Genomic DNA, 21,041 nt, shown 5'->3' on the forward strand with positions numbered 1-21,041 from the left:
GCCTCATTTGCTTGTTTGTGTTTCTCGTATGTAAGATGTGGACTCCTAGCATATTTTTAAATCCATCAGATGTGAAAGGCTGATTTAAATAGCCCCACAGTGTGAAGCTGGTAATTTCACTTGCCACGATAGGGGAGCTGGCAGGGCCCTGGCAGGACTCAGCACCTCTGCCCACGCCAGGGAAACTGTGGAGCATGAAGCACCCTGGGCTAGACTTTCAGGCCAGGTGCCATCCACTCCATGACTAGGAACCACAGAGAGAGGGAGAGAAAGAAGGAAGTCGATGGGGAAGAGGGTACCTATTTTCACTGCACTCAGATCTCCAGAATGGCAAGGCAGAGGCGGGGACCTTGTAATTCATTGTGTCCCATTTCTTCCCAGCATCCTTAAGACCAAAGTGTCAGGGAGCTCACTTCCGAGCACACAGCCTGTTCCTATGCCCAACAGCACTGAGATAAACTTCCTTGGGATGAATCGAACTTCCCTGGTTCCAGTCCTGCTCACTCCAGTCCTGTTCCTCCTGTTCTGGGTCACTCAGAACAAGATTAATGCCAAAGTCAGGCCCTCCTCCTTGAACAGAGTGCTCAGGTTCCCTATTCTAGGCCAATCCTTCTTTACCAGAGATGATTACCATGAAAATCTCTGCAAGTCCAAAATATTTTGGAATGCTCATGAATATTATTTCCTGCTATAGTCAATGCAACAAAATTCCGAGAACAACCGAAGACTTTCATCATTTGGTGATTTGTTATTCAATACACTCTATCTACTCAAGGCCAAGCTAGGTGCTCCTGTTGGCATGCAGGACAGAGTTCCTACCAACAGGGAGTCTGTCTGCAGGTGATGGTGGCAAACTCACAAAGAGAAGTGTATGGTGGGCAGAGGTACCAGGAGCACAGAGGCTCCCTCTGCAGAGTCCATGAAGGCTGGCTGGAGGTCCTCCAGCGGAGATGTCCTCAGGTTTTGCAGTGGCTGTTAATTTACACCTGTGGGCTTCTAGACCTCCCCACCCTCGGCTCCCAGGGCCATAAATCAGCTTGTTTTCCTTTGTGGATCCCTCGTCCCTTGTTGCATCCTGAGACCAACACAGCAGCTTAGGTTTCAGTTGCTAGGAACAGAAAAGAATCATTCCTTCTTCCATTCATGGAACACACAAGCTTGTGAACATGGTTTTTTTTTTCTTTAATTTTTATTGCAGTTAAATATGCATAACACAAAATTTACAATTTTAACTATTTGAAAATGTGCAATTCAATGGCATTAAGTACATTCACAATATTGCCTGTGCAGCCATCACCACCAGCCATCCCCAGAAGTATTCACTGCCCTGATGTGAAAGGGCTTTATATCCCATATATATGAAGGGAGGTGTTTCAGGAATGCACTATCTAAAATCTTCCCTGGGCAGCAAACTCATCCATTCACCCACCTAGTGTCTCTTCTATACCAGGTTTGCTAAATATAAAAAACAATGGTCAGAATCATGCTAGCAAGACCTTGTATTCTATGACCCTGGCCCCCTATGCAACTTTAAAGCATGGTAGAGATGGGTGGGGTGGCACATACCTGTAATCCCAGTGACTCGGGAGGCTGAAGCAGGAAGATTGCAAGTTCAAAGCCAGCCTCAGCAACTTAGCAAGGCCCTAAAAAGCAACTTAACGAGATCCTGTCTCAAAATTAAAAAAAAAAAAAAGCAGGGGTGGGGTCTTGGGGATGTGGCTCAGTGGTTAAGTGCCCTGGGTTCAATCCCTGGTACCAAAAAAAAAAAAAAAAAAAACAAAAAAAACCTGGTAAAGTGTCTAGTTGGAAGGAATGTATGTTTTACCTTTCTCCTTTTAAGGGGAAATGGGAAGTTTTGTGACCCGTGACTCCCCAGCTTATAAGGAACAGTCTCTCTATCCTACCTTGTTGTGCTTTGGCCTTTTGCATAGAGTGCAGAGGTGGGGGCGGGGAACAGCTGATGATGTAGTAGCCATCAGTTATTCAGAGCTTTTCCATTGATTTAACTCTTTCCCTAGACTTTTTTGCTTTCCCAAATAAGTGAGAGGTTGGTAAGACAGAGTGTTATTTTACAGATGTGGAAGTGGATTCAGAGAATCCAGCTGTTCCAGATTTTGCCCAAGGTTTAATAATTTGTATGCAGGTTCTTATTCTGAGCAGGTCTTCGGAGGCTAGAGGAAGCTTTTGGGAGAGGTACGATTGGGTACAAACAGCTGGTTCCACACCAGGAAGAAAGAGAACTGAGCAGGACGCATCTTGTATGCACAGAGGCATGGAATCCAAGTTAAATTGAGTTGTTGGGCTGCCTGAGGATAATAGATTGCCACTGGCAGCAGCTGGAGAGGCTGCAGGGGGGTGAGAGAGAATGCTTTGATGGGCATCGCACTGAAGGCCATTGAATCGCAGAGCTGGAATGTTCCCCAGGATGTTCTTGCAAAAGCCAGAGACAGCACCTCATTTGAACCAGGGAGGCAAACTTCATCAGTCTGCCTAGGCCACAGAGACTCAGTTGTCCAACTTTTGGGACCCTGGGGTTCCAGTGGAGCAGCTCCAGCCTGGAGGGGGAAAACCTTGTCCTCAAGAAATGATGCTGTGCTCTCAATCCCTATAAGGCAAACGTGGTTTGCCAGACACTGGACCAAACATGAGGCTCAGAGATGAATGTTCCTGCCCTCCAGAACTTGGAGCAGTTCCTGGTCCAGCTTTTTGCTCTTTAGAGCCTTGTAGGCAGCATATTTGCATAACCACGGTGCGGAATGGTACAACTAGCATCATTACAAAGGGGCTGAGGAGCCCGTGCGCCTGTTGTTGGACCACACCTGACGCTCTGCATTTGACGCAGCGCAGCACCTGCTCCGTGAACCCCACTTCCACCCTTGCATTTCTCAAATCCATGCTGAGTTCCACATCCACGTTTCAATTCTTGTTCCCAAGTTTAAAAAAATGTAATCCCCTTCTTTCTGCATTCTTCAGGCATTTTTGCTTAGTAGTGCAGTGTTTTTATGGGCGGTATTTATTTTTATAGGTCAGATGAATCTAGCCATAATTCATTATGATAGTACAGTCATTACTGGTCCTAGGTGTCCTCATTTGTAGGAAGAAGAGTCTCCTGGTGCTATAACAAGGGTCTCCAAGTACCACTTTTGAATCCTAGCCAAAGCCTTGATGAAGTCCTAGCTTAGAACAAGGGTCAGTGCTTGGACCTGACTCAGCCCTGGCCCCAGGGTGATAAATGACACAGCATCACCTGTGCTCCTCAGTTTCCACATTGATTTCAGTCATCTGCCAAGCACCATATGGTTTCCCAACCCCCATGATTTCTAGCACTGTTCTCTAAGTAGGGCACTTTGATTAAATTGGTTCCACTGAATTGTGTGAAAGGTGGAGTTATGATGTTCTGTGTTATTGCTATTGCTGGTAACTAATAGATCTATTAATAGAAACACCAACAGAAGTAGGAAGGGGTGTCAGAGGTTCAGAAAGTGCCTGTATCCTGCCAATCACCCCTCTTCATAAGGAGGGAGGAATAACACATAAAGACCGACCTGTGGCTTCTAACTGAATTTGTTTAGCTTCTTTCTGTTTCTCAGAAAGACAAGTTGAGGTTTTGATCTCAACCTGCAGCAACAGACCACATTGGTCGTGGGTTTTTTTATGCATCTATATTGTAATTTTTTTTTATGTTGAAGTAAACTGCCTTTTCACTCCTAGCTTCAGATCCGATTTACTGTCTTTCCACACCCATCTCTTCTGAGCAGAGCCTCGCAGAGTGTTCTTGTCAGCACAGGGAGTCCTGCCTGAGGATGTCTGGCCTCCCCTGACTTCCCCAAGGGACTGAGCACCTCCTTGGGCAGCTCGCCGCCCGCAGGGCATATAGAAGCTCAGGTAGAGGGAAGGGTTTCTCAGATCTCAAGGACTTCTTCACTCCTTCAATTCAGAAGAGAGGAGAGACTTTAGGGAGGTGGTCAGAAGTGGAATGAAACCAGATTCCTAGCTGTGTTTTGTAGAATGTGAGCAGGCAGCAGGGGATGGTGAGTAGAACTTGATTTGTGCCCAGGGAAGATTTGAGATTTGAAATATAAACTAAAATATGTTCAAACACCTAAAGGAAGCCATGTCCAAAGAATGAAAGGATGAGAACAGTGTCTTACCAAGCAGAGAACATCAATAAAGACAGAACGATTATGATATGAAACCAAATAGAAACTCTGGAGTTGAAAAATCCAATAATGAAAATGAAAAATTCACTAAAATATGCATAAAATTTCTGTTTGATCAGGTAGAAGGAAGAATCAATGAACTTGAAGATAGATCAACTGCGATTATCCAGTCTAAGGGCCACAAAGAAAAACAAAAAACAGAGTCTCAGAAACCTGTGGGCCACCATCAAGAGTGCCAGTTATGCATAATGAAAGTTCCAGAAGGAAAAAAGAGAAGGAGAAAGAGGTAGAAAGAATATTTGAAAAAATAATGACAAAAAAGTCTTCAAAGGGAGGGAACTATAACAGATTGCTGAAATCATGTATCAGGCTCTGCTAGGATGTGGGCATTGACAGGAAAATCAGGAAACCCGGGAATGCACAAAAGCCAAGAACAGCAAGGCCAAGGGGCAAAGCCAGGTCTGAGCTCAAAACCTAGTAAATGGGCTGGGCAAAGAAGCACTCACTGAGGTAGTGTTTGTGAAAGGGCTCAGTTCAGGGTAGGTGCTTGGTAATGTTAGTTGGATACAAATTTGAAACTGAAGCAAGGCAAGTAGACTAGGTAGCAACTCAATGTTGACAACCAAAATTGACCCGACTTATTAAAACCTACTAGGTACTGGGTACTGTGCTAAAAACTTCACCTCCATTGTCCCCTTGGGTACTTGAAATATCCCTGTGAGGTAGACATTGAAACCTCCAATCTACAGATGAATGAGAAAACTGGGTTCAGTGATTAGATCAAGGTCACTACCGAAATGCAAATGGGATGGAGCCAGAAGGTTCTTCTGAGTAGTCTGTCCATGAGCAACAGCCATGTGGGTATTTCTGATCCACATGGTAGCTTAAAAGGAATGGGAGGAGGGGAGGTTGTGAGTTAGGGACAAGGAACTACACTCTTTTACAGTGAGGCTGGAGAAAGGAGCAGCAAAGGTGTCCCTGCCCCTGCTTCCTCTGTCTGGGCCTTTGAAGAATCATGGGAGTTACTCCACATGCCAGGAGGCCTGGCACCGGTGTGGTCGCACCCTCCTCTAAATGGGAGAATGCAACCCAGAAAGGGATGAGGTACCTGGGATAAAGGCATCTGTGGGCTTGGGGAACCCCAGGGGTAGCCTACTCCTCCCATAATTTCAATTCTATCTCTGTTTTTGGTCAGAAGCAGATCTGGTTTTCTCTCTCCACCTTCTACCTGCCCACCACACATATACACACAGGTATTGAGAGCCACCTCTGGGTGTCCCACAGCTCCCCTTTGCCTGCTACAGCCACTTATGAGGCTTTTCCCTTAGAAAAGGAGTTTCCTGTGAGTTCTCTCAGAGTGGGGTCTGGGGCCCGCTGATGAAGGCCACCTAAGCATCTGAGCAGGAAGCTCTGGAGCATCAAGTAGCCAATCCCTCCATTTTCTAGACAAGGCAGGGGCCCAGGGAGGAGCTGGCTTGCTAAGATCGAGAAGCACTTCTAGGAACTCCGGCTTGGATTTTGCTCAGCACCCTCTATGGGCTCTCCTGCAAGTGCTGGATCAGAGAGAGAGAAGACTGCAAAAAGGCACTTGCTGGAGACCTAGGGGGACTCTGGGTCTTTGGGGTCTGGGGAGGAAGCTGGAGCAACCTCCTTGGGAACCCTCGTTAGTGGCTTCTCCCTGTCCATTTGGCTACGTGGGGGTTGTCTCCATCCATCCTCCTGGAGGCCTGTGGACACCTCTGCCTTCTCTATCCTAGTGTGCCCCACTTGAGTATGGACCACCCACTTTCCTCTGGGACCTGAGTCTGCAGCCTTGGACTTATACTGGCATGATCTTTGTGACTTTTTTTTGTTTTTTTATCTAATCTGCCACCCAGGGCAAAAATGCCCTTACCAGCACCCCAACAGCCAGCCAGTGATGCTGGACCCTGGCCAGTGACTGGGAATGCACTGCCACCCAGTTGAAGGAACCCCACAGGGGCCATGCTTGTTCTCTCGGTCCAAGTGCCCTGAGCAAAGCCACCAACTATACTCGGTTTGCTTCTCAAACACCAGCAAAATGTCAACACCACAGCCACAGTTAAAAAAAAAAAAAAAAAAAAAAAAGAGGCAGTCCCTTGAAATAAAGGAAAATAAAATATAATGAAGTCAGTAACTATGGACCTAGAGTTGTGCCTCACTGCCGGCCTGTCAATCTACCCTATTAATCATCATGTACGATTTTTCAAAGAGCTATTTTGAGAAACATTTAGAAAATGGCTTTTATATAGCTATATATACCTTATTTATACCCTCCAGAAATGGTCGTTCCCTTCAGCAGCAGATGGTTCCCCCCCCTTGTTTCTTTTCATCTCTTATTCAAAGTTAAGTAGGAAGTAAGCCCATTCCCTAACTCCAGGCAAGAATTCGTCACCTACAGTCCACCCTGGAGTCAGGGCTGTGGGAGGGGGGAGGAGGCAGGAAAGGCTGTGGGTTCTTTGTGAGGCCCTGATCCAGAGAGCCAGAGGGGGGAAAGTCAGAGGGCATTGTGACCTCTAAGGGGTCTAAAGTTTGGGATTAGGGAAATAGCAGAGCCCCTGGCATTGGACTGGAGGGGCAGAATAGAATATGGGTTCCCTGGTTTGCTTCTCCCAGCAACCTCGAGTTGCAGGAAGCATATACCAAGAGCATCACTTTGGCCTCTGGAGAACAGGGTCCAGAGCAAGACTAGACACCCTGGCCTTGCCCAAATGATACATCTGTGGCCTACAGGAAGCTGCAAGTCTGCCCTGCATGGTTGCCATGGCAAACACAGTGCAGAGGCTCCTAAGGGCACGGGGAGGAGGCAGGAGGTAGAGAAGGCACAAGGTGGATTTTCTGGAAAACCTCTTCTGTTTCTTTCCCCCAGGAAACCAAGCTGGTGGAAAACAAAACAAAAATCTCTGGGTGTCTGGAGTTTAGAAGAGAAAGGAGAGAATAGACTCCAAGATGCTCTAAGAGTAGCATTCCTGACCACTTGTGCTTCCCTTCTTTTGAAGGAAGCAATCAGGACAAAGACAAAGTTCTGGATGGGCCTGGCCAGGTGGTGCTACACAGCAGCCAATCTGCAGGATTGAGGAAGCCCTGAGGTCTTAGGCTTCTGTGGGACCAGTCCCTGAAGACAGACCCTGCTATCCACCACAGCAGGATTTCTTCTTGGCAGGACGACCAACCTGAATGGTATCCTTCCTCAGTGTGTCTTCATGTTCCTTGAGAAACCTAGGAGAGGGTAAGAAATAGGGTCAGTAGCAGAAAACCTGCAAGGTTTGGGAGCTGGCTGCATGGAAGCCACCCTTACAGGTGCCAGGCCTTTGGAGTCATGCAGAAAGCTCCCCACTTCACCAGACAATCAGACAACATGTTTAAAGTCTCCTCCGGGTAGGACAGGGTGTGTGACTATAATTTTAAGACCAAATGGTTTAATCCACATGGATCCTTCAAAACACCTCCTCTTGAAGCCCCCCTGACTCTTGGTTGATTTGACTCTGACCCTTTTCTCTTGGAACCCACCACCCAGAGTCACAATGCCCCACTTCTTTGGCCATATCCCTCACCTGAGAATGAGCTGCTTGAAGGCAGAGCCTGTGCCTTTGCCTCTGTGTCACCTATCATGGTGATTGGCACACTGTCGGAGCTCAGAAAATAGATTTATTGGTTGTTAACTCTACAGAAGGGCTGCGCCATGTGGCCACAGCTCCAGATGAAATGTAGGAGGTGAGGGATTAAAAATAATGGTAAGCATCTTATCCCTGCATTATACTTTCCAAGTGCTTTCATCTTCTATGTCTCCTTTGATTCTCACAACAACCTGTGAGAGGGTGATTGATGTTCCTACATTACCAACAAAGCTCGGAGAGCTTTGCCCAGGGAGTCAGAGGCAGAGGAAACTCTAGAACTTTCCCTAGGGTATATACCATAACCCATAACCTCTCAATGCATGTAAGAGTTGCTCTGGGTTCTTAATTACTCAAATTCAAATATTTCAAATGCCCAAGTATGAGTACTGAGTGTGACATGAGCACTATTCAGTATTTATTAGACAGATAGGTGGATGGATGGAACGGAATGAATGCCCAGATGGAAAAATAAATAAATGGATGCCTAAGTATCAAAAATGGCTCCCAGTGTGGTTTCGTTTTCTAAAATTTTGGCGTAGGCAGGGTCTTAAGGAACAAGTCTTTCTGTGTAACCAGTTCCTTTAGAACCATGACTGTGGGTACCTCGGACTGAGTCCCCAGCACAGTGCTGCCTCTCTCTGGTTCCCCCACTCTCCACCCCAGGAACTCCTATTATAACCCAGACTTGTTCCCAGCTGGTTACCAACTAATCCCTGCTTTGATATTAGCCAGTACTGAGGAATTGCTAATATGACCTTTCCCAAGAGCATTTGAATTTTAAAAAGAATCTGCATAAAAGCAGTCTTTAAGACTCAGAAGACTGCAGTGGTGTGACAGACAGGGACATGTGTTCAAAAGGCTTTGCCTGACCACTGAATCCCACACAAAGTCATTGGTCCCCACAGCCTGAACTCAGAGTCCTAGAACCCACGGAAAGGGAGGGTCCAGAGGTGTGATTTGGGTGGAGTGGAACACATGCCCCCACCAGGCCTGGCACAGGTTGCTCAGAAGATTGGTCCACCTGCTGACTGTCCTCCTACCTGGCTAGATGGAGTAGGGACTCTTTGGTATTGTGACCAGAATAGGCGCTGCATTCATAGAAGATCAGATTATTTTCCTAGAATTATAAAACAAGAGAGAACTGGGGGAGCAAGAGGGAACTGTGAGAGGTGGGGGGAATGCCCTGTCTGCTTCTGCCTACCACCCTCCCGTCCTCCCTCAGACCCTTCAACTCTCCACACCCTTCTCACTCCAGGGTGGTTGGTTTCTGGCTCCCAGGCTCCCTTGACTGATGCAAGTTCTATGCATTTCTCCCAGGTGAGTATTGCAATTGTAAAACAACAAAGTTGTGTGCTGCCCGAGTACTGTGCACTTTCTTCAATCTCTCAAGACTGTATGTGCTCACTTCAGGCTCACACCAGCCCTGGGGTGCAGGCAGAGGCACAAAGGCCAGGGCAGGCACTGTGCTTCCCACTTCCCAGGAAGGGAAACCGAGGCTGAAAGGCCATGGCAGGTGGCCTATCCAGGTCACACATTTAGTAAATGTCAGGGCTCCCAGCAGCATGCTTTGCCCTGGATGCTGGTGTTCTGTGAGACACTCCAAGTTTGAGTTTTCCTCCACACCAGGTAATGGACACTCTGGCTACCCAGGCTGTCAGCACTGGGGCACAGGACAATTGTCCATCACCTCATCAGGCTGTGCTGCATACATGGGGGGCCCATGGCCAAGGCTCACTCGATTCCATTTCTCCCTGCCATTAAGAGTGCTTGCTTCATTATGGAAATGCTGATGGCGTGGGCTCATGCTTGTGGGGATCCAGATGCGTTGAGTGAGGATGTGTTTGTGGCTGCAGCTGGCTTGCAGTCAGCTTTCCCCATCCCCCAGCCCACACTCAGATCCTTCCTCTGCCCTCTTCACCCAGCCCCACATACTTCATCTTACCCTGCCTCCCATCCAAGCTCTAACCAGGGCCTGCCCTGTTTAGCTTCCGAGATCAGAGAGATCGGTGTGTTCAGGGTGGTGTGGCCATAGACTCATCTCTCCCTGTCCACACTTGTATCAGACCCTGACTCTGGGTCAGTCTGACAAAGAGTAAAGACTTCAAAAATGGGGGTGGGGGTGGGAGCAGAAGGGCACAGCTCAAGTGCCAATCCCACCACTGATGAGCCGTGTGATAATTTGAATGAATCACTCAACTCGTGTCTCACTGGTTTTTTTTTTTTTTTAACAGATCGAAAAGAGAAAAGAAGAAAAGAAAATGGAATAATAATAATACAAGTCTGCAGTTTCTTAACCAAAATCTTTAGATCTAGCTATATTTTGGAATTCAGAATTTTTTGAAGTTTTGAAAGGTAATGCATGTATTACTATATATTATAAAATACCCTCAGGGGATCTGGGACTGCACTCTATAATCAAATAAATTAGCATTTCTTCAGTGAGACATTTGAATATTCATCATTCAAAGTGAGGTAAAGACCCATGTCAGTTCCAGTCAGATTCTTCTGCCAGATGAAATGCTACAGAAACTTTGTCTTCAGAGTGCTTTGGATTTCAGAACTGTAGACATGTAACCGCCTGGTGACCCTCTATCTAGACACTTGCCAGTCCCGTCTTCTTCCTTTCTTTTTGGGTTTCTTCCACCTGTGCTCATTTCCCAGATTCTGAGTTCATGACTTCCTGTTCAGACCAAGTGCACTAATAACTGGGAAATCCCAGAGTTGGCCAGTATGCATGTCCTCCCAGATGTATAGCTCCATGAAAACCAAACTCAGGCAACAAAAGAAGCCCAGGAACAAGCGAGCACTGCCTGATGGCCTGGCTTCCATTAAGCTATACTGGTCCCATTCTTGGGCCAGGGGGTTGATGCTGATTGTAGTGATGGACTTTCTAGTGCCTGTCCTGAGTGTATGTATCTTGAGGCTCCAACTTGACAGAAGGAATGACTCACGAGCAGAGCAGCCCAAAGAAGAGCACACCACCCTACAGATAGTGAGTTTCTCATCCTTGAGAGTGATCAAGTAGTGACACAGATGATGGGGTTCAAACATCAGCGGGGGATTGAAATAAGTAACATCTGACTATCTATTATGTAATTCATGATTCTACATTCCAAGGAATGGGATTTAGGATATTTCCCCATACCCAGTGGTCCCTAGCCAACTCTTCTAATGATATGTGCCTTTCTATGGAAAGCTCTCCATGCACAGAAGCCAGGCCATTCCCACGATGCCAAGACACCCATCTTGCTTCCTTCTCAAGGGACTTCCAGAAGTTCTCACCAAGATTCTTGGTGACTACCTGGGGGCTCCCATCCTGCCCAGAGAGGTGGAAATGCTGGTTCTTACCTTGGCAAGCTGCTCTCCGAGGCCCCGGGGGACTTCTCGCTCCTTCTCGTTGTCAAGTTTATTGCCCAGCAGAAGAATGGGAACATGGTCTCCCACAGCCTCCTAAAGAACAGATAATCCCTCAATTGAGAGAAGTATCCACAGGAAAGTCCAGGCAGGCAGGCTTAAAATGCTGGCTGGAAAGATACAACCTGGTTTGAGAGTGCCCCGCTGCCACAACATGACCAACAGCTGAGAGCCAGAGTCACGCTGAGAACCTCAGTTTACCATGCTTCTGCAAGATGCCTGGACCTGCCTCTTGGTCTCTACGCAGTACCTGCTCTTTCTTCACCACTGTCCCTGGATCTGAATGGAGCCTGCAGGCTCCCAGGTGTGCTAAGGAGAGGGAGCAGGATGAGGGGAGTGTTGACAAGAATGGACTGCATGTTCTTTCCAGGGCTTACCTTGAGGGCATTTCTAAGTGACCCGACTTAGTCTAAGGAACCAGAATGGACAAAGGGAATTGATCAACATGGTTTGGATCTATTTTTCAGGCAGCTTTGATTGGAAGTGGTATCTCAGTCGGGCACGGTGGCACACACCTGTAATTCCAGTGGCTTGGGAAGCTGAGGCAGGAGGCTCTTGAGTTCAAAGCTAGCCTCAGCAATTTTTAGTGAGACCCTAAATAACTCAGCAAGACCCTGTCTCTAAAATATAAAAAAGGGCTAGGAATGTGGTGCAGTGGTTAAGTGTCCCTGGGTTCAATTCCCGGTGCAAAAAAAAAAAAAAAAAAAAGTGGTATCTCCAGTGGCCTCATTGGTACATAAGCTACATAAGCTCCCTGAGGGTTGGATCCAAATCTGGCTCATGGTACTGGGCTCACAGAGCTCCATAAATGATTGCTGTGTGCCTAACTACAGATGTATGTCACTGAGTGCCATGGTTCTAAAGAAAGTTCTTCATGAGAAAGAATTATGTGGCCATAGCAGCTATGCTGGAGATGCAGCTCAGGGCCTTGAACATGCCAGGCTGGCACTGTACCATTGAGCTATAGCAGCCCCTCAGTGGCACTTCTTGGGTTCATTCAAGGTGTTAATTCTATTTACTCCTGCACTGGCTGTGGCACATCAGCCAGGAGCCTGCTTCCCCGGGGTCTCTGCCCTTCCTTGAAAGGGGGAACAGCATGAGAACAAAGGCCCCAGGATGCACAGCTATTCAGTGAGTAAATATGGTAATGTTCATATTTAAGAAGGTTGTTATTTTTACTTTGTGAAATATTTAATTAGAGGCTTTTAATCATAATTTAGTAACGAATAGTTATTCATCATAGCCAAATGTTTTACTAAACAGAGGGGACTATGGGATAACAGAAGCTTATAAGCAGTTACAGTTTTGCTAATACTTCAGCTACTTTACTGCTGCATTTCAAATAACTGTCTAAAGTCCATCTGAAAGGAATGTCTATTTTAAGTTTAAATGCTATTACCTTTCAAATTAAAGCCTCAGTGTTTCCTGAATCTGCACATTTGTTTTTATTGCAGTTCAGTAGTAGAAAAAATTTTCTCATTTACTAAATGAGAACATTAGACTCAAAGAAATCAAAAGAACATTTGACAATGAAGTCACTGAGTGAGTTGTGGGAACCGTTCAGGGTCTACAATTCTCTCACCTTTCTGTCTAGATTCTTAATTTAATGAACTCTCTGCTGTTTAGTATCTTACTAAATAGAACTCTCTAAAAATGGTATCCATTGGTAGGATGGTAATTAATGTGCACAATGATGACTCAAAGGCACTTCAAGATCTTACAGTGTCTTCTGATTCATCAAAAATAAATTAAACTGGGCACAGTGGCACACGCCTGTAATCCCAGAGACCTGGGAGGCTGAGGCAGGAGGATCACAAGTTGGAGGCCCATCTCAGCAACTAAGCTAGGCCCTAAGCAATTTCGCGTGACCCCGTCTCAAAATAAAAAGTGAAAAAAAGTACTGAGGATGTAGCTTGGTGATCAAGCACACTTGGGGTCAATTCCTAGAATCTAAATAAATAAATAAATTAATTTAATTTAATAAATTGTGTGCACTGTTATCGATGTGTTAAATAGATTGCACCATCTTCCAATTATCTGAAAGTGAGTAACTCACTCATGGCATATAGACTGTGATGGTTCCCTATTAGCCAGCGTTTTAGTTAATGGGAATACTCCCCATTCTCCAACTGTGCGTGAGACTGAATACTTTTGTGAAGAGTTTTTTCACTGAAAAGGAAAAAAAGAGGAGGAAGCAGGGAACTGGGCCAGAAGACTTGCTGTTTAGAGAACATGAGAAAGATATATTTGTAGATTTATGTGTGAGGAATGACTAAGGCTTGTGGGGTTTCTTGACATGGAAACTCTCTAAAAAGATGAGCATCAGACTGAAAATCTCAGGGTAGAATTCTAACCTGCATTTTTGTTATTACTTGGCATACATGATGGCTGCAGTTTCCTCACTTGCAGCAGGGAGAATGAATGACCAAAAGGAACAATGTAGGCCACAAGCCATAAGTCCAAATTCCAGGCCCTGTGCGTTATGAACAGTGGTGCTGTCTCTTGGGAAAAAAAGGAATGGTCTTCTTTCTTTTTAAAAGTAATTCCTAAATATAAAAATAAAAGAGTTTAGAAGGAGCAGAAAAAGAAGCAGAGAACCCAGCTGGAGCTGTGGTTTCTGTTCTCTGCATTGTTCCTCTTATGCAACCACTCTGGACAACTTACTTCCTCCCCTCCAGTGGCTATGGCCTGCCACTGATAGGGGAGAAGTCAGTCCATCTCTTAAGAAATGGCGAAAATAAATGAGAACACACATAGGATCAGAGAGTGTGCTATCCCAGGAAACCTGTTCTCATCACCCTGACCTGAGGTTAGTCTCTGATACAGAGACACAGGGACACAGGGAGGAACTGGGGTTGGCATCTGTGTCTCATGGTCCTCTCCAACTATAAGTCCAAAAGTCTTGAACTATGTCTATACTTTTAACCTTTCTTTTTCCAAACTTTCTTTTTCAACCTGTCTGCCACTTAGTATAAAGAGGTTCATAATTATCCATCACCTCTCTTTGCCCCACTGGCATTGAGGATGGAACCCAGGGTTTTCGCATACTAGGTAAGCTCTCCACCCATGAGCTACGTCTCCATCTCCACTCTTCCATTTCAAGGTCCAAAGTGTACCTCCTTCAAGCCCCTGGGGCTTTGGTGAACAAATCTCAGGTCCATGTGAGCTCTGTTGTTGATACCTTTATGGATGCTAGTAAAGATCTCAGAGGTAAAACAGGCCAGAGTGAGAGAGCTTAGCTCCTCAGCCAGAGACAACACAACCTGCCCTCAGGAGACTGGGGCTCTGCCATCGTCTCTCTTCTCTGAGTCTAATCTCTGATCTATGAAATAGACTTCTAGAGCTGCTTTCTGTTCTAGGACCTTCCAACATAGAAGCCTCTCTCGACGCCTTCGATCATTTTTGCTGCCTTTCTCTGAACTTAAGCTTTTGGGAAGACAGATATGTTGAAATTCAAAAGATTACCCATCTCTGACTTTAAATAACAAGAGCTGTCAATGTGGAGCAGGGGATTGGCATTCAGCTCAGGATGTGCAGCTGCTGGATTTGGTTGGTTGTAGGGCATGTCTGTGTGTGTGTGTGTGTGTGTGTGTGTGTGTGTGTGTGTGTGTGTGTTAATATCTATTTGCTGGGAGGCATGAAAAAGCACTTAGCTGGGATGGTGCTGTTATTTCTCTGGAGCCAGAACAAAAAAATTTCTCAGCACATTAAAGTACGCTGTTATGCTAAGAAAAAAATGACTGCGAAATTATATCTTGGGGGTTTCCATATTTATCCACCCCCTGGACTATGAGTCAAAACAAGATTTATTTGTGTAGTTCGTTTTAAACTGCCAGCACTTCAAGCTCAACTTGGAAAGTGGGGAAAAAAAAAAATCAAACTGCTATTTTTGCTCCATGCTATACATTGTCACCAAGGACAAAGATCAGAGAATGAAATTTAGCTTGCGACCCAGGAAAGGAGAGGGAAGTGGGCCAGAACCCCTTCAGTCGAAGAACTCAAGAAGGACTGAAAAAGAAATGAATGCCTATTTCTCAGCAGCAGATTTCATCCATGGACCATGTGACAAGAGAGAAGCACAGTGCAGTGGCAGAGTCCTAGATTCTAGTTATGGCTGTGCTACTGACAAGCTGTGGGTGCCTTTGGACAACTTGCTTCCTTTCTTTGGATTTTGATTTTTCTCACCTATATAAAAAATTGTGTTGATCTCCAAGTTTTTTGTTTGCGTTCATCTCTAAGTTTTCTTCCAACTCAGAGATACAGGTCTGTTTGGCTCACCCAGTTCAGTCATATTCTACTTCCTTGACTTACAGTTCCAACATTATAGTGTTGCTGAAAGCTCTGTCCTTGTCCCTGATGCTAATCCAATGATGAGGATATGGTTTTGAGAAAAAGGAAAAAGAAAGTTTATTGCTTTGCTAGCAAAAAAGAAACACAGGGGACTTCTGTCCCAAAAGCTGTGATTCTGCTCATCAAGGGAAGCAGGGGACTTTTAGAGAGGTGGTTCAAAGGCTACATTCCACGTGTTCTCTGTTGGAGTTGTAATTCACTTGTTAATTTGGGAGCTAGTAATTTCTAAGACCTTCTGGTGCCATCCCCAAAGTCTGAATTAGTTGGGTCTTGTGGTGGTTTGTGTGCTCAAGGACTGATAACTCTGCCTAGGATGGGGAATAAAGGCTATCTTGTTTCCCCTGAGATTAGGGAGGGGGAGAGATTAGGAGCAGGGAGAGAGGAAGACAAAGAAACCTGTCCATTTTAAAAACAAGTCACAGAGGCAAAGCAGTAAGGGCTAATTCAAAGCATAAAATGGACTGCCATTATAATAGTGCTATCAGAATGACAAAAAAAAAAAAAATCTAAACAAGAAGTTTAACATTCCAGGACTAGAGATATTGGGGACCAACAATTTGGATTTGAGGGGAAATAGCCCATACAGGCCTGTGTCCAAGTCTTCTTTCTGTACTTGAAACAGGTCCCAAAGTCTTCAGAGGTCTCATTTGTCCCATGGTCTTAATATGGGGCACTTAGGGCCTGAGCAGTGTCTTCTTTAAATTGGAATGGTTAGATAGATTCTACCAATGGGTTGGGAATGCTGAGTTGGCAGGAATGACTTCCTGTGATGTGCACAGGAGAACTGGCAGAGTGCTGGACCCAGCTTGGACCTCTTCTCAGAGGGTCTGCAGGCAAGGGGAAGCTGCGCAGGTGGAGTGAATGCTGGGAGGGGTACGGCAGAAGAGTCGTGACAGCAGAAGCCTTCCACCTCATCAAGGAGGGCAGGTGCTATGGTTCTCAGCATGATGTTGCGAGGTGGGACCTTTGAGAGGTGGGGACCAGTGGGAGGGCATAAGGTCACTTTATCCTGGGAAAGGATGAAGGTAGTTCTTGTGGGATCTTGCTTAGTTCTCCTGAGAAGGTTGTTATAAAGAGAGTAAGTCTGACCCCTCCTCTTCTTTTTGGCTTCCTGTTTAGTGATGTGATTTCTTCCTCTCACACGTGCTCCTGCCATGATGTGATCTGCCAACACGTGATGTGGCCAAGAGGATCCTCACCAGAGCTGAGCCAGTACAGGTGCTATTCCCTGAATCCTTCTAAACTGTGAGCTAAACAAACTTCTTTTCTTCATGAGTAGCTTTCTTCAGATGTTTTGTCATAGTAATTAAAAATAGACTAACACTGTAGGTATTTTCTTGCATGAGGATTTTGATTCCCTTTGAGTGGAAGGGACTAAGGGTCCTCTCATTCACACATACTTCCACTCTATCCTGGCTCCCTTAAGAGAGCCCAGTGCCATCTACTATAGAACTTGGGGTCAGTAGGAACATTTCAGATCATTGGTCTACACTCTACTGAATGACTGACCCAAGTGTACTGCCAAGAAGTGGCTGAGCTGGGATGGTAAGAACTTCCTTTCCCACTGCCTCCCCGAAGCATCTGTTCCTACCCCACACAACCTCTTGCTGCCCATCTATGGCATGTCTGGAGATTTAAGGCCTCTTTTCTTGTACTGCTTTTCAGGTTGAGGGAGGAAGGGGCACTGCGAACAGCTGGCCACCATTCAGTTAATAATAAGGCTTCAGAACCATGAAGACTGTTATTAAAGCTCCCCCTCCACCCTCCTTCCCCCGGCGAGGGAGTTGGTAAAGTGCTTGGAACTCTTTGGAAAAATAAGGTGCTCCACAAATATAAAGTACTTATTATTTTCAGTTCCCCTCAGAATCAAATTAGGTGTCAAGTTTTAATCTATCACCTGACATCTCTGATTGCTGGTTGCCAAGGTAGAATGACTTAGCTTTTCAAGAATCAGGAGAATAATTGCATTATGATGCTTCTGTTCCACACCTTTGACACATACTCTGCCTCTTGACACAGCCTACTGTGCTTGCTCCTGAATCCCTGTGCCACTGAACTGAATGCATTTCCTGGTTCATCATATGGTAACCTCTGGAATGCCAAGTGAATGCTGGGCATGCAGTTGATGCTCAGCAAATTTTGGGGGACAGGTCACAAATATCTTCTTGTTTTGGGTTCCAGAGATTAAACTCAGGGGCACTAGAAAAATGAGCCACATTCCCACCCCTTTTAAAATTTTATTTAGAGATTACATCTCACTGAGTTGCTTAGCACCTCGCTTTTGCTGAGGCTGGCTTTGAACTCATTATCCTCCTGCCTCAGCCTCCCAAGCTGCTGGGATTGCAGGTGTGTGCCACCAGGCCCAGCAGGAATGTCTTTGAAAAATGATTCAGAGCCTTGTTACTCAAAGGGTGGTCCCTGGGCTTACAGCATTGTCCTTCCCTGAGAATTTTTTAGAAATATAAGAACTCAGTCCCCAGTTCAGTTTACTGAAATAGCCTGCAATTTAGCAAGAGCCCCAGATATTGGGGAGTTTGAGAAGCTCTTGTTTGGATTGGGAACCTTGATGACTGAAAATCAAAACCACCAGGGGAGCTGTTCAATTTTTTTTTTTTTTTTTCAATTTCCAGGCCGTGGATCATCTGTTTGGGAAAAAAGATCTTAGCATCAGCACTGTTTAAAAGCTCTTAAAGGTGATCCTAGTTTATCTGGTGTTGGAATCATTATTTAGAGTTTAATTATACCTCCTGATAAAATTCTTTTAAATGAAAAACTCTAACTACAAATTATGCATACTTAGATAATCCTGAGTTAGACAAGTATGAATTTATCACCTCAGCCTGGCATTCAAGCCCACAGGTGCTCCAAGGCTTCCACGGATATCTTACCAGGCATTTGCTGATGGTACTGTCAGTCCTATCCCACCAAGGAATCACTAAGCATCCAGTGCTTGGTACACCTGTCTGGACAATGACTAAGCTCCAAGATGCAAAAGATAGGCCTTCCGAGATTTCTTCACCTCCACCTCCACCACCGCATTCAACCTGATGTTCTTTTTCTTGCTGGATCCCAGTTCTCTGTGCAAAACAGGAGCCCTGGAAACTATACCCTTAATGATGGCAGAGATCACAGTTCCATAAATTTGTGTCCATCTACTCTCATTAATCTTGGACTGTCTCTGTCCAATTCTAGTATATAGCATAACTTAGATATTGGAGGATGATTAAATGTCTGCCTCTGGGAAAAGAAAGGGTGGCCTTGAAGAAGTTACAGCCTCAATTTCTGCATTCTAGAATGAGACAGGTGAACTAGATTGAAATAAATTGGTGATTTTTCAAAGGGAATTTTGCCTAATAAAACTATACCTGGACCTATACAAAACCAAAAACTGAACAGATCTGACTGAGAAAGGGAGATGAGGGACCCAGAACTGTGACCACTAACATTGCTTTAGCCACTCTGGGGAATGTCAGTCTGACTTCAGGGCCCTGAGAACACAAGTCTAAAAATTACTGGATTAGGCAATCTCTGATAGCTCTCCTGGTGCTGCCAACAACAATGAAGAAAAAGAGGAGGAGGGAGAGGAGGAGGAAAAGCAATACATTGTCTGTGTGCCATTTTAGCTTGTAGTACAGATGATCCACTATACTTCAAAACATATTTTCTCATTGGGTGGGTGAGTGTACCAGAGATTAATGGGTGGGTGGGGTACCAGAGATTGAACCCAGGGGTAATTTACCATTGAGCCACATCCTCAGCCCTTTTAAAAATATTTTATTTGGAGAAAGGGTATCTCTGAGTTGCCCGGGTCCTCGCTAAGTTGCTCAGATTGGCTTTGAACTCTCCATCCTCCTGCCATGATCAAAGAGCTTCATCCCAGGGATACAGGGTTGATTCAACATACAGAAATCAATAAACATAATTCATACTATCAAGAGACTTAAAAAAATCATATGCTCATCTCAATAGATGCATAAAAAGCATTTGACAAAATACAGCACCCTTTCACATTCAAAACACTAGGAAAACTAGGATAGTAGGAATATACCTCAACATCATAAAAGCTACATATGCTAAACCCAAGGCCAGCATAATTCTAAACAGAGAATATGTGAAAGCATTCCCTCTAAAAACTGGGACAAGACAAGGATGCCCTCTTTCACCACTTTTATTCAACATCATCCTTGAAAATCTAGCCAGAGCAATTAGACAGACAAAAGAAATTAAAGGGATACAAATAATAGATAAAGAAGAAGTCAAACCATCAATATTTGCCAATGACATGATTCTATATTTAGAAGATCCAAAAAATTCCATCAGAAAACTTCTAGAACTAATAAATGAATTCAGCAAAGCAGCAGGATATAAAATCAACACCCATAAATCAAATGCTATACATCAGCAATGAATTCACTGAAAAAGAAATTAGGAAAAGTACCCCATTCATAATAACCTCTAAAAAAATAAGATAAAATACTTGGGAATAAATCTAACAAATGAGGTGAAAGACCTCTACAATGTAAACTACAGAACACTAAAGAAAGAAACTGAAGAATACCTTAGAAGATGGAAAGACCTCCCATGCTCCTGGATAGGCAGAATTAATACTGTCAAAATGACCATACTACCAAAGTATTATACAGATTCAATGCAATTCCTATTAAAATCCCAATGACATTATTCATAGAAATAGAAAAAGCAATCATGAAATTCATCTGGAAAAATAAGAGACCCAGAATAGCCAAAGTAATCCTTAGCAAAAAAGTGAAGCAAGAGGCATCACAATACCAGACCTTAAACTATATTACAGAGCTATAGTAACAAAAACAGCATGGTATTGGCACCAAAACAGACATGTAGACCAATGGTACGGAATAGAAGACACAGAGACAAACCCACATAAATACAGTTTTCTCATACTAGACAAAGGTGCCAAAAAATTCACTGGAGAAAGGATAGCCTATTCAACAAATGATGCTGGGAAAAATGGAAAGTCACATGTAATAAAATGAAATTAAACCTCTATCTTTCACCCTGCACAAAAATCAACTCAAAGTGGATCAAAGACTTAGGCACTAGAGCAGAGACTGTGCCTAATAGAAGAAAAAGTAGGTTCAAATCTTCAACATGTTGGCCTAGGATCTGACTTAATTAAAAATATCCCTGAAACACAAAAAGTAAAATCAAGAATCAATAAATGGGATGGATTCAAATTAAAAAGCTTCTTCTCAGCAAAAGAAAACAATCAATAATGCAAACAGAGAGCCTATAGAATAGGAGAAAATCTTTACCACATGAATCTCAGATAAAGCATTAATTGCTAGGATATAAAGAACTCAAAAAACTTAACACACACACACAAAAAAACCCAATTAATAAATAGGCTAAGGAACTGAACAGAAACTTCGAAGAAGAAGAAATGTAATTGATCAACAACTACATGAAAAAATGATCATCATTTCTAGCAATTAGAGAAATGCAA

General features: G+C 44.5%; 1 protein-coding gene across 2 annotated transcripts in view; it reads right to left on the reverse strand.

Annotated features, from left to right (window-relative positions):
• Positions 1-1,801: 1,801 nt before the first annotated feature.
• Cracr2a (calcium release activated channel regulator 2A) overlaps positions 1,802-21,041 on the reverse strand; it is a 131,670-nt gene continuing 112,430 nt past the window's right edge. Inside the window, exons 17-20 of one of the 2 annotated variants that reach the window (XM_047550077.1) lie at positions 11,144-11,245; positions 8,836-8,912; positions 7,352-7,397; positions 1,802-3,927 (exon numbers count right to left, since the gene is read on the reverse strand). In XM_047550077.1, the coding sequence (XP_047406033.1) occupies positions 3,922-3,927; positions 7,352-7,397; positions 8,836-8,912; positions 11,144-11,245 (231 nt within the window). In that variant the 3' untranslated portion in view covers positions 1,802-3,921. Of the gene's footprint in view, positions 3,928-6,275; positions 7,398-8,835; positions 8,913-11,143; positions 11,246-21,041 lie in introns of those variants that run through there. The other variant, XM_047550076.1, reaches the window with a different exon arrangement.

Source organism: Sciurus carolinensis, chromosome 4 (genome assembly GCF_902686445.1).
Source record: "Sciurus carolinensis chromosome 4, mSciCar1.2, whole genome shotgun sequence".
Classification (NCBI taxonomy): domain Eukaryota; kingdom Metazoa; phylum Chordata; class Mammalia; order Rodentia; family Sciuridae; genus Sciurus; species Sciurus carolinensis.